This window comes from Diplotaxodon limnothrissa, linkage group LG9 (assembly GCF_057381915.1).
Source record: "Diplotaxodon limnothrissa isolate DT_005_m linkage group LG9, D_limnothrissa_male_GT1.1, whole genome shotgun sequence".
NCBI classification, from domain to species: domain Eukaryota; kingdom Metazoa; phylum Chordata; class Actinopteri; order Cichliformes; family Cichlidae; genus Diplotaxodon; species Diplotaxodon limnothrissa.
In genome coordinates this window covers 26,106,011-26,119,844 of record NC_140604.1, presented here as the reverse complement: position 1 = coordinate 26,119,844, position 13,834 = coordinate 26,106,011, and the positions used below count along the sequence as shown (strand labels likewise).

The window sequence follows — 13,834 nt, the reverse complement described above, 5'->3', positions numbered from 1 at the left end:
AGAGTTTTCAGTTGATATCTCCTTTCTTTGTTAGCAGGCTTCATCCATAGACCTCAGAGGTTCATCACAAAGACATGCAGCCCCTCTTATTTGGGGTCTTACTTACTATTAAACTTGTCTGACAATAATGCAGCTTACAACTGTATTAAAAATGCAAACATCTAGGAAGGCAGCGACCTGTGTCGGCACACTTAAATCCTTATTAGGTGTAAATGTGTGAGTAATAAAAGAAATCCTCCTTGTACATTACTGATGAAGGGAAAATTAGCTTTAGAGACCCAAGTCGTTTTGTGCCCGGCTACTTTTGGACTTTCAAAGAAGTGCCGTTTATAGCAAAAAGGTATCGACAGAAAGGATCGCCATAGAAAGCAGCAGTTTCTGCACTAACAGTCTCTGGAACGTAGTACAAAGAAATGTTTTGAACCCAGAAGTCATTCAATATTTTTCCCATGGTGAGTCAAGCTAGGATATTTTTCTCTCTTTTATTTTTACTTAGATGTGCAGGGAAAACCCGATGAACTACTTGGCTAGTTCATCAGCCAACTAGTTCATCTGGCACCTGGTTCACTTTGTAGGAAACACAGGAACAATTGAGGTGTTAAACGCCACATTTAAAAGAGAAAAAAATTTTGATCGACTTGTTTTTACAGTGAAGAACTGTCAGTATATATGTGTATCTTTCATGTTTATATCTAGCATCTTTCAGTGGTAAGAGATATTGACGGGCTGTTACCATATCTGCTGTAACGTTCTTCCTCCTCTGCCTACAGTTTATTCTTCTGAGTCTAACTGTCGAACATTTGACATCCACCTGCTATATTTGTTGTATCCACTCGAGGGGAATCGTGTTTTGCTTCTGGAGGGTTGCGTGTGGGCTTTCTCTTTTTTTTTTTTTTTTTTTTTGGCTATGCAGGCAACTGAAGGTTGTTTTTACCTCTCCTTGTGTGTGTGATTCATGTTTACACTGTCACATGAACTCTCTCAACAGGTGTTCTTCAAGGAGATTTTCCTGTATATTCTTGAGACGTCCACAAGCTCCTATGACCACAAATGGATGGTTATACAAACCCTCACTAGAATATGTGCAGGTTGGCGTCTCTCTCTATTTTCACTTCTCTTTGTGTCATTTAGAAAATAGAAGTACTTTGATTGGGGCTTTAGATGTGGTGCAGATATATCTGCTAGTTGTCAAAAAAGTTTTTAGCTGTACAGAAATGCTGAATAATACCTCATATGAACTGCTTCTTTTTTCACGTGACTGTCGTAACAAAGTTGCAGTTTCATCTAATGATTAATTATTATCTTTATATGTATGCCTATTGATTCACCCTCCACATTTTCACTCCCAAACTCCATCTGGCTCCCATCTGTCCCATCAGACGCCCAGAGTGTGGTGGACATCTACGTGAACTATGACTGTGACTTGAATGCTGCTAACATATTTGAACGGCTGGTCAACGACCTCTCGAAAATTGCACAAGGTCGTGGAGGCCATGAGCTTGGGATAACCCCCCAGCAGGTGATTTTATTTATTTATTTAATTTAAAGTTATTATTGCTATTATTCACAATCTTGGGCTGAAAAAAACTGTTGGGATGCTTTTCTAGGAGCTGACCCTGAGAAAGAAAGGCCTTGAGTGTCTAGTGTCAATCCTGAAGTGTATGGTGGAGTGGAGTAAAGACCAATACGTCAACCCCAATTCCCAGACCAGCCTCGGTGAGACACTCGTGTCTTTTATCAAAACTGTCTGGCAGTCATCAGACCTGATCTGAATACAAGGCATAACCTTCCTCTTCATTGGTATTCTGCACACTGATCAGTGTTTGGCTGGTAGTTTGAAACAATCCAAGACAGGCTAGCTGTACACAGAACAATGTGTTACTGCAGGGGAGAGTGTAGTAATTCCTTAAAAATAACAGTGAAGACTGTTTGGTTAAATTGCAGAATACAGAACATATAACACGAATGAATACATCAGGACACAAGCCTGTAATATTACTGAAATCTTCAGAATGAGCTTTGAATGTATGACTAAAGCTTAAATAAAAGGAAGTGTTTGGGTACCTTAATTTTATTTTTTGCCTTGTAGCCTCCGTCTTTTTCAATCCTCCACCTAATGTAGGAAATATGATGCTAATTAAACACTGTTATGCTAATTAAGATTGCATTTTTTTTTTTTTTTATTTGCCAGATTTTTGATAAACACTCCTATTTCCAAAATGTAGACATTTCTAGCAATAATTTCATAATTCAGGCTTTTAAAGGTTTTTACTGGTTTGCGATAAAGCTCCATCAGCATAGTTGCAATCAGAGGCAGGGTGGACAGCTGGCATTCATCTGGGAGAGCTACAACTCTTAAGAAGAAATGCAAACGTTCATCAGCTCGGTTCCCACCGCTCGAAGCAGCGGGATAATGCCCAGAGGCTGGCGCAGACAGGCTAATCCAGGAGGTTTAATCCTGAAAAGAACGATACCTTAGGCCGAGCCATGATTGAGGCGGGGGGGGTGGACTGAAGATATCTTCAGTGTCAGACTGGCCCTTGGGTTTTCAGCACATCGGAGGATTTCTGTTGTTTGCTCAAACTAAGGAAGAGTACAGCTGCGTGAAAGCACTGGAAAGATATCCCAGAAGCCTTCTGGAGCAGCCCATGGGCTAGCCTCAGGCTGGGCTAACAGGGCTAACTAGCATAGGCAGCTGTGTTCGCTCACAGTGGCGCTATTTCTATTTCAAAACTTATGCCACCTCATTAGCAATCTAGCAGGAACTCATAGGTTAGTAGTGGTGTGCGGATCGATACTGAAATATCGATTCTTCCGATCCCAGCAATTTATGTTCTAGAATCGATTCTCATATTTTAATATCGATATTTTAGTACTCTGGGGTAAATTTGTAGTTTTTCCATTAAAATGAACGCAGTGGAAAGAAACTATACAATTCGGATCGTCTAATTTGGAAGGAACTACTTCCTCTTACGCCTTTCATAGTCATATGCGGAATACGGCTGTATAAATGTGTGGCAGCCCCTGGCGTGCACACTCACAACAATGGCTGAGCGCAAACAGAGTCCTGTGTGGACACGTTGTTGTGGCAACACCACTGACCTCGTCAAACACCTCGGAGTAAATCACATCACAGAATATGATAAGCTTATGTTGAGGCGAACTGAAGAGGAGGACAGGGACAGGTGCTGCTAGGGCGAGACCGACGTCTCTCGCAGAGTCCTTTAGTGCTGCAGGCAGGCAACATGCTCAAATAGCGTCAGTTTTTTTTTTTTGTTTCTATATGATTATTCTGCATTATTAAGCAATAAAAACAAGTTGTCTGATGTCCTCTAATCATTATGAAGCAATATGGTTATGTTATTATTACAATTACATAATACAATTATATATTGTATTATGAAATGCAATGAAACATTAAGTTTTTGTACAGAGTATCGGTATCGGATCAGTATCGCTGATACCACCCTGAATTTTACTTGGTATCGGATCAGAAAGGAAATCAGTGGTATCGCACATCACTATAGGTTAGTATTTGAATTTTGAATGTTACGTTTGCCGCCGAATTTCAGACAGAGAAGTTTTCACTGTTTTCTTTTATTTTACAATGTGGAATATGAATTGTGGTTACAAATAGAGTATAGCAGTACAATATATCACATCCCCTGTTTTTAAACTGTCCCTTGTCTCTCCTTGTGAACGACTTCAAAGCAAGAGCAGGTAACAGTAGAGCAGTATGGAGTGTTTGCTGGAACGTGTTTGTGTCGCTCGTTTTACACCCGTTGTGTCCGTAGGGAGTTTTGTACTAATGTTGGGTTACATAGCTTGTGTTTGAGAGTTTCCTGTTGCCCAGCTACACCCATAGATTTGTAACAAAAACCGTGTTTGAATTTAACCACAACTACTAATAGGTGAAAATGCTGCTGGTTGGTTTTGATGGAAACGTTATAAAGTAGTTCCCCGACGCACAGCTTGTGTTCCCCCATTGTTTTCCCTCCGTTCTGTAAGCCGGGGAGTGGACACAGAGTGCCAGCTCACATTACTGCGGCTTTGTCCTGAATGTTTTAAAGAGTTTCCGATAGGTAATCAGACTCCCTCCGTCTTACAGCGTGGACTCGCTCCAGCAGCAGCAGATCCCTGAGCTTACTCCAGCAGGCTTAAGAAACCAGCCTCTATTGGTGTCTAAGTTCTTTCTGCTTTCCCTTTGACGACCTGGAGCTTTTCAGATAACCCACCTTTTATAATACCCCTCCCCTCCCTCCTGCCTTGCACCTGCTCCGACAGTGTGAATAAATGTGTGTTTCTGGAATTCATTAAGCTGCGATTGTGCACGGATTCGAGTAACGCTTGCATTCATACCCTCCCTGCCAACAACAACAAAAAATCATTAAGTAGACCTTGGGTTCATTTTCTTTGGTCCAGTTTTCCCCCTTTTAAATGACTGAAGTTTGTCTCCTGCAGTACTAGCTTTAAGTTAGCTGTTTTTTAAGCCTTGAGGCCATGCTTGTGCCAGAGTTTCAATTAAAGGCCTCGCTTCTATGATGTTTGCTGGGAGTTGCAACAATAGTCTTTTTTTTCTGTTATTATCATATATGTCCACTTATCTGTCGTCCCTTCTGCGTTGTCTTATCTGGTGTATTTTTTTCTTTCTTTTTTATTCCTCAGGCCAAGAGAAACCATCAGAACAAGAAAGCACAGAGTCCAAGGCTCCGGAGACCATAAACCGCTATGGGAGCATTAACTCTCTGGACTCCACAGCCTCGTCCGGTATCGGAAGCTACAGCACGCAGATGTCTGGTACTGACAACCCAGAGCAGTTTGAAGTGCTCAAGCAGCAAAAGGAGATCATCGAGCAGGGCATCGACCTGTAAGGGGTGCCGCTTTCACGGAGTAATCGTTTTATCCTCCGGATAACTGTGGCATTAGCTTCATTAAGTTGTCCTTCTCTCGATCTTCTATAGGTTTAACAAGAAACCAAAGAGAGGAATTCAGTACCTTCAGGAGCAAGGCATGCTGGGTACAACCCCCGAGGACCTTGCTCAGTTTTTGCACCAGGAGGAGAGGCTCGATTCGGTAAGAAGTCATGTGGTTCTTACTTTCAGCTAAAACAGAGTACAGATCTGCTTCTCTGCTCACACCACAACACAGATTTGGGTCCAGACTTTTGGCATGTTGAAGTGAGGAAGAACAAACCGCACAGTGATCTCAGAGCAGGTGTAACGTTTACAGCTTTATCCCAAGACCGGGTTAAGCGAATACGATACTCAGTCACCGACGGCTGATGGTGCCAGAGTTGTAAGTGCGGCTGTGGCACCAGAACAGTTGTTGTATGTGTTATTAAAAATAGCACAAATGAGATTTACTCAAGCGAAGTTATGGCAGGGAGGAAAATGGCTCATTCTAGTAGCATGGAGTGAGTTTCCCACACAAACATCTGGAGATCAGAATCGTTAACTAAAGCTGAGATATGAAATGAAGAAAGTCTAAGAATGTCTAATATTGTAAATATTGCAACAGATGACATATGAGATGGCGTGAAGTGACTGTTTTTCTTCTGTTGCCTGCATCCGCCCGTCAGAACAAGGGTGCAGCAAGCTAACGCTACAGCCTGTCCTATGAAGCAGGATGTGGCTAATCTATCTTAACTTCAGGATTAACCCTGAGTTTTCAGGACTATCAAGGTGGTTCAGGTCTTGCTGGGTTATATTGCCATGGTAACATGTTGCCAACCTAACCTGCTCTGGAAAATGATAGGTTTGAGATTAAAGATCAGCAGGTATGAAATCGCCTCTTACTGACCAATCAGTTGCCTAGAAAAATCCATTCCTGGAAAAAACCCCTGTGTGTGGAGAGCAAGAGGGTCTAACAATGAGGATCAGTGATAAATACAGTTTCTTACACATAACTTACCAGCTAACAGCACCACTTCCCTTTGATGTAAACATGCTAATCATATCCCAGCTAGATTGATAAAGCCTGGGTTACTTTATCATGTTCATGTCCCGATGTTAGGGTAAGTGGATCCATATAACGGAAAGATGTTGAACCTGTTTTGTGGTACAGAGCCCAGATCAGCTACAGTAGGATACTATTAAAGTCTACATCCTATCCTGCTGTCGCTAGCATGCGCCTGATGCAATTGGCATTTGTAGCCCAGTAGAAAAAAATGTTGTTTGCATAAAACTGGTAATACCCCACATGATTATTTCTGAAAAGAAATGTTGGTGCTGAGTTTGTCAAATGTATTTTTGGTGCTTCATGCATATTAAGAAATTTCCCAGAGAAAGACAAACTTTGGCACATTTATGGTCATTCCATCTCATTAGAAAAGAAATCTCATCTCAGAACTTCAATCTATTTCAGACACTCTCCCACACACGCAGTAGATAAGAACCAGCACAGACAAATGCTAAATATGTGTTTTACGTTGCGGCACGTTTCACATAGCCTCTGTTTTCTTTTGCTCTGTCAGACTCAAGTGGGAGAATTCCTCGGGGATAATGACCGTTTCAATAAAGAGGTGATGTACGCCTACGTGGATCAAATGGACTTCCAGGGCAAAGACTTTGTCTCTGCGCTGAGGATGTTCCTGGAGGGCTTTCGGCTGCCCGGAGAGGCCCAGAAAATCGACCGGCTCATGGAGAAATTTGCGGCGAGATATCTTGAATGCAACCAGGGGTGAGTTTATGACTCTGGAAATGCTTGCGTTTGGTTCTCTGTGGTCAGTAAACACAGTGCTGTTAAATTAATCTGCTCTCCTACCCTTGCTTTCCTGTCCCTTTCCCAGGCAAACGCTCTTTGCCAGCGCTGACACTGCGTATGTCCTTGCCTACTCAATCATTATGTTGACAACAGACCTTCACAGTCCACAGGTGAGCGCTCCGCCTCAGTGAGGCAACGGCCTTCGGGATGTGTTTAGACAGCAGTCCTTCCCTTAAATATCTGTTCAGCATAAATCACAGAAGTTAAATAAGCAGCTTTTGACCCGAATCCCTGTTGTTATCTGCAAAGGTTAAGAATAAAATGGCAAAAGAGCAATATATCAAGATGAACCGGGGCATCAATGACAGCAAAGACCTACCTGAGGAATATCTCTCAGCCATCTACGACGAGATCGCGGGGAAAAAGATCGCCATGAAGGAGACAAAAGAGCTCACCATGAAATCCAACAAGCAAAGTGAGTCTCAATGCTGGAGGAGTTCTCAAAGGTGTAATGAAAAAGGAGATTGTAGATATTATCCAGAGTCATTTACTTGATATCGTTGTTGCTGGAATGGTTTTGGATGAGGCTTGGAGCTATCAGAAATCAGTTATTCTATGAAAAACACTTCTGATTTACACTTTGCAGCAGCTGTTAAAAGAAAAGCTGCAGTTTTTTTTCCACTTTCTGTAAAAAAAAAAAAAAAAAATGTCTGGGGTTTATTGCTCAGGTGTGGCCAGCGAGAAGCAGAGGCGCCTGCTGTACAACTTGGAGATGGAGCAGATGGCTAAGACGGCCAAAGCTCTGATGGAGGCCGTCAGCCACGTGCAGGCTCCCTTCACCAGTGCCACACATCTGGAGCATGTCAGACCCATGTTCAAGGTAATAACGCCAGCGCATGCACATGTGCTTCAGACACAGCTGGGCACAGACACAGCTGCAAACAAATCATCCTTGCCGTTGTTGTTTGTTTGTTTCCTCAGCTGGCATGGACGCCCTTCCTGGCCGCCTTCAGCGTGGGGCTTCAGGACTGCGACGACACTGAGGTGGCCTCGCTGTGTCTTGAAGGAATCCGCTGTGCCATCAGGATCGCGTGCATCTTCTCCATTCAGGTACTGCAATCTGTTTTGTAGGACTAGTGCCGTACCGTATTACTGACCTGGCAGCGCGTTGACACAAAGCATTGTTGTTGTTTTGCCTCTCACAGCTGGAGAGGGATGCGTATGTGCAGGCTCTGGCCAGGTTCACCCTGCTCACAGCCACCTCAGGCATTGCAGAAATGAAGCAGAAGAACATTGACACCATCAAGACCCTCATCACTGTGGCCCACACAGATGGAAACTATCTGGGAAACTCCTGGCATGAGGTTCGCTCCACTTATGTCACATGAAACTGGCGTTTGTGTTGGCTCGCAGGAACGTGTTGTTATAATTCATCTCATATTTAAATGATCATCTTTCCCGAGCCTCAGATTCCTCTGGGATATCAATTTGTATATCTACAGTGGGGCAAAAAAGTATTTAGTCAGCCACCGATTGTGCAAGTTCCCCCACTTAAAATGATGACAGAGGTCAGTAATTTGCACCAGAGGTACACTTCAACTGTGAGAGACAGAATGTGAAAAAAAAATCCATGAATCCACATGGTAGGATTTGTAAAGAATTTATTCGTAAATTAGGGTGGAAAATAAGTATTTGGTCACCTCAAACAAGGAAAATCTCTGGCTCTCACAGACCTGTAACGTCTTCTGTAAGAAGCTTTTCTGTCCCCCACTCGTTACCTGTATGAATGGCACCTGTTTGAACTCATCATCTGTATAAAAGACACCTGTCCACAGCCTCAAACAGTCAGACTCCAAACTCCGCCATGGCCAAGACCAAAGAGCTTTCGAAGGACACCAGGAAAAGTATTGTAGACCTGCACCAGACTGGGAAGAGTGAATCTACAATAGGCAAGCAGCTTGGTGTGAAAAAAATCAACTGTGGGAGCAATCATCAGAAAATGGAAGACATACAAGACCACTGATAATCTCCCTCGATCTGGGGCTCCACGCAAGATCTCATCCCGTGGGGTCAAAATGATCATGAGAACGGTGAGCAAAGATCCCAGAACCACACGGGGGGACCTGGTGAATGACCTGCAGAGAGCTGGGACCAAAGTAACAAAGGTCACCATCAGTAACACACTACAACGGCAGGGAATCAAATCCCGCAGTGCCAGACGTGTTCCGCTGCTGAAGCCAGTGCATGTCCAGGCCCGTCTGAAGTTTGCCAGAGAGCACATGGATGATACAGCAGAGGATTGGGAGAATGTCATGTGGTCAGATGAAACCAAAGTAGAACTTTTTGGTATAAACTCAACTCGTCGTGTTTGGAGTTAGAAGAATACTGAGTTGCATCCCAAGAACACCATACCTACTGTGAAGCATGGGGGTGGAAACATCATGCTATGGGGCTGTTTTTCTGCCAAGGGGACAGGACGACTGATCCGTGTTAAGGACAGAATGAATGGGGCCATGTATCGTGAGATTTTGAGCCAAAACCTCCTTCCATCAGTGAGAACTTTGAAGATGAAACGAGGCTGGGTCTTCCAACATGACAATCATCCAAAACACACCGCCCGGGCAACAAAGGAGTGGCTCCGTAAGAAGCATTTGAAAGTCCTGGAGTGGCCTAGCCAGTCTCCAGACCTCAACCCCATAGAAAATCTGTGGCGGGAGTTGAAAGTCCGTGTTGCTCGGCGACAGCCCCAAAACATCACTGCTCTCGAGAAGATCTGCATGGAGGAATGGGCCAAAATACCAGCTACTGTGTGTGCAAACCTGGTAAAGACCTATAGTAAACGTTTGACCTCTGTTATTGCCAACAAAGGTTATGTTACAAAGTATTGAGTTGTATTTTTGTTATTGACCAAATACTTATTTTCCACCCTGATTTACGAATAAATTCTTTACAAATCCTACCATGTGGATTCATGGATTTTTTTTTCACATTCTGTCTCTCACAGTTGAAGTGTACCTCTGGTGCAAATTACTGACCTCTGTCATCATTTTAGGTGGGGGAACTTGCACAATCGGTGGCTGACTAAATACTTTTTTGCCCCACTGTAGAACAGAGCAGAGACCTGTCTTTACTTTGTTTATAGCTCACATTTTGTAGAATTTTGGTGTTACCCTTTTCCCACTTTATTCTACATATGATAGTTTGCTGCGCTTGCTTGTTTTTTTAACTTCTTTCTACATTTCTGCATCTGTTTTTTTTTTTTTTCCTCCAAATACTTCACTGTTGTTTCTCCTTGCAGATCTTGAAGTGCATCAGTCAGCTGGAGCTGGCTCAGCTGATTGGTACCGGGGTCAAGGCACGCTACATCTCAGGGACGGTGCGGGGCAAGGAGGGCTTCATTGCGAGCACGAAGGAGCAGAGCAGCGATGAGTACCTGGGTTTAGGTCAGCGATCATCATTTGAATGCATCGTGCACACAAAGACCAACGTTAAAGCCTAAATCAGCCTAACAACCACCTGTGTTTTGCTCTGCAGTTGGAGGGACTGTGGACCGTAAGCAGATTGCCAGCATTCAGGAGTCTATCGGAGAGACCAGCTCTCAGAGTGTGGTGGTGGCTGTGGACAGGTATGCACCTCCTGCTGTTGTTTGTTTATTTGTAGACTTTAACGTCCTTAAACGAAGCATGCAGTAAATGAACGTAGCAAGGATCACATCCTCTTATCTACCTTTATTTTGGAGTAAAAAGAAATGAAAATACAGCGCAGCTCTTAAGTAATTTGTGTTTCTGTACAGGATATTCACAGGTTCTACCAGACTGGACGGTAATGCAATAGGTGAGTCCAGCTGATCCACTATTATACATGTAATTTCCTTATTGCTTACAAGCAGAGGTACATGCTAGCTGTTTTTAATTGGCATGAATCACGTCCTGCACAAACCGCTTTTCATTGCCAACGTTTTCTGTCCGTTCATCAGTTGATTTCGTGCGCTGGCTGTGCGCCGTGTCCATGGATGAGCTGGCCTCGCCCACACACCCACGTATGTTCAGCCTGCAGAAGATAGTGGAGATCTCCTACTACAACATGGGTCGCATCAGGCTGCAGTGGTCCAGGATCTGGGAGGTTATTGGAGACCACTTTAACAAGGTGAGCGAGAACTAGATAACTCATAGCTTAATACACTGATCGGGCACAACATTACGATCACTGACAGGGGAAGTGAGTAACACTGGTTTTATAGATATTTCAATACAAATTTTATTTTTTTAAATTTATGTTTTGGTAGCTTTGTTCCTCCATAAAGTGTTGGTTTGAAAATCTATCCCAAAGGTTTGCAGGAACTGAGCTACAAAGGCTTGTTTTCCTTCTCTCTCCCACTTTCTGTTTTGTAATGATAAACACCGATTGTTGCCAAATTCTGGCATTTTGATATTCAAGGACTCGTCTCTCACCAAGATTCGAGTCTCACGGCGCAGCTACAGCCTGGATTTTGGCGAAGGAGTGCCTGTTATGTGAAAAGTTTATTCAAGAAATGTTAGAGGCTTACTTTTCAGTAAAGGAACAGTGTGTTCTCAGAGAGCCGCACATCATGCGCTGAATTTAGGAGAAAAAAATGTGAAAAATAATACAGTGTTAACAATATTGTTCTGTCTTTGTGTAGGTTGGGTGCAATCCCAATGAAGATGTGGCCATTTTCGCGGTGGATTCTCTTCGGCAGCTGTCCATGAAGTTTTTGGAAAAGGGGGAGCTGGCTAACTTCAGATTCCAGAAAGACTTCCTGAGGCCTTTTGAGCACATCATGAAGAAGAACAGGTACAGAAGGAGTGCAATCATGTGTGAGTGAGTGATCACGTTAACTCTGCAAGTGGAAATCTGTAGTTCCTGGTGGTGTAAAGACAAGTTAGGAATCGCCCCTTGTTCTTGGGCGCATGCACAGAATGAAATAACGCACTCAAACCTCTCCCTTTAACCTCATCTGCAGCTCTGTGCCTCCCTCCCTTCCTCCCTGTAGCAGTGAGTTGGCATGTTGTTTGCTTTCTCACGTGGGGACGAGTAGCAACCCAGCATTTCAGCTGACCCATTTCAGTCTCTTTGCATTACCCTTTCAGTGAATTCACGTAAAAGCCTCTCTTTCCTCGTTTGCTCCGAATCTATCTCGGCTGGAATTTAAGCAGCTATCATTTATAAATGAGAGCGATTTTCCCGTAAAGGCTGCTGCGCGGCACGTCAAAGAGGAAAGCTGTTTCGTTACAGCACACGTTTCATTGATATGAAATAGGAGTAGCAGTTTAAGTATAAATCCACCCACAGATTGAACAGCCCGAGAGCTTCAACAGAGAGGAGATGGCAGGCAGCCACGTAAACCCTGCAGCGCAGTGTGTCTCGCTCATGCTCGTTCATGCTGCCTTCCCCTGTGTCGGTGTGTGTAATGGTGAGTGGAGGCAGAACTCCTCTCTCATTCATAGCTACGGAGCAATTAGGATTGCTCTTCACTGAGGCCACAACTCTAGCCAAAGCTGGAATAATCATTCTCTCTGAGAACAGGGCTGTGGATGTCATCAAGAGCCTTTAAAGCTAATTGAAATCAATGACGGGATTCATTTTCTTCTCTTTAAAAGGGACCAATTATGCAGGCACCAGCTCCATGTTTTTCTTCTTTGACTCTACTAGAGTAGCTTTGCTGTGATGATGTCACATGCTTTTACGACAGTCCAGCCGTACTAAGAGTCCGAGGAGCGCTAAGCACGGGGGAATAGCGATTTCCAGTGTGATTCAGAACCTCTGTAGCTCTAAGGATCAATTCCTAAATTAATAGGTTGGATACACACACACACACACACACACACACACACACACACACACACACACACACACACACACACATATATACTTCCGTTAATTTCAGGAAGTTGTTAGAAGTCTGTGGTATTATGTTGCTAAAGTATACATCTCCACTGAGGCGGTCTAGGAGGAGACTGATCTATACTCTGACATATTGTTTACATCCTTTAGGGGTTTTAGATTAGGAGGTAGCACATTATAAGACATGTACCTGATATGGAGTATGTTAGGAGATTCGACTGATATTGGCAGAAGCATGTAGCCTTTGACACAGGTCAGATCCATGTATATCAGTTAGGTTATTTGGCCACTAGAGGGCTGTGATGACCACCTAATTGCTGATCTTTGCTAATATTGAGATATTAGGCCTTTCTGTTGTTTTGGATAAGCAGATATTCCTGCCAATGTGAGATTTCATTAAGCCAGAGCATTTAGTTATTGATGTATGATGTTGAAAAGTAATGGTTGTTATATTTGTCATGTAATTATTCTCCCTGTTTTCTTGTTATTTAGAACCACAGACATACGCACCCTTATACTCTCACTGAGTATGCCAGTTGCTGTACTACTGGCCTGCTGTTCAATCAGTTAATGTTCATTAAAGTATATCTGGAAAGCACTCTCTGTGCCCAACTCTCTGACTGGAGTCCTTGTCCTGAGGGAGCTATCACACCGGCATCCCAGTGATAACTCTAACACATTCACTGCCTGAAACAAGCTATGTTAGCTTTTATTCCTTTAAGGCCATCCTCTCCTTAAGAGTGTGTCTTTATGGCGTGGATGTGATCCGACCTCCATCCAACAAAACTATCACGTGCACCTTACAGGCTGAAGTTAAAAGCTTTTCTGTAGTCACATCCTGTATGCTTAGCATTGTGGGATGCATCAGGGGTAGCATGTTCTCCAGCAGTCCAGAGCACAGCACCTTCTTCCTGTATTTACTTTTGTTGCTCTCACCCCAGACACATCTATCCATTACACTTCAAGTACCCCTGTAAGTTTTTTTTGTATGTGTTAAGAAGCCAAACTAAAGAAAAGCTACAAGTTTATAAACTCATCAACTGATTTGGACCAGAGTAAACAAACCATTGGTGTGAAAATATCCTAAGACTGCTTCTGATTGGCTTCCATCCTTAAACAGAAGGTTTAAACTGTATAACAGGATGTTACTACATATACTATGTATGTGGTATACTAAATATTTGTTTACTTTATTCCTCCTATTTTGCGGCTCCTCCTTTCCTGTTCTTTTTCCTCTTTGTTTTGACCCCTTCTCCTTCTGCTTCATCAC

The 13,834-nt window shown here is 43.2% G+C and overlaps 1 protein-coding gene across 1 annotated transcript in view; it reads left to right on the top strand.

The window, feature by feature from the left end:
• The window catches only part of arfgef1 (ADP-ribosylation factor guanine nucleotide-exchange factor 1 (brefeldin A-inhibited)), a 51,761-nt gene that overhangs the window by 31,177 nt on the left and 6,750 nt on the right, over positions 1-13,834 (top strand). Inside the window, exons 12-27 of the mRNA XM_085362941.1 lie at positions 989-1,088; positions 1,380-1,519; positions 1,608-1,716; positions 4,666-4,867; positions 4,962-5,073; positions 6,473-6,678; positions 6,788-6,872; positions 7,012-7,177; positions 7,431-7,582; positions 7,684-7,812; positions 7,908-8,066; positions 10,001-10,145; positions 10,237-10,327; positions 10,496-10,536; positions 10,679-10,848; positions 11,363-11,514. Coding sequence (XP_085219067.1) covers positions 989-1,088; positions 1,380-1,519; positions 1,608-1,716; positions 4,666-4,867; positions 4,962-5,073; positions 6,473-6,678; positions 6,788-6,872; positions 7,012-7,177; positions 7,431-7,582; positions 7,684-7,812; positions 7,908-8,066; positions 10,001-10,145; positions 10,237-10,327; positions 10,496-10,536; positions 10,679-10,848; positions 11,363-11,514 — 2,159 coding nt within the window. The remainder of the gene's footprint in view (positions 1-988; positions 1,089-1,379; positions 1,520-1,607; positions 1,717-4,665; positions 4,868-4,961; positions 5,074-6,472; positions 6,679-6,787; positions 6,873-7,011; positions 7,178-7,430; positions 7,583-7,683; positions 7,813-7,907; positions 8,067-10,000; positions 10,146-10,236; positions 10,328-10,495; positions 10,537-10,678; positions 10,849-11,362; positions 11,515-13,834) is intronic.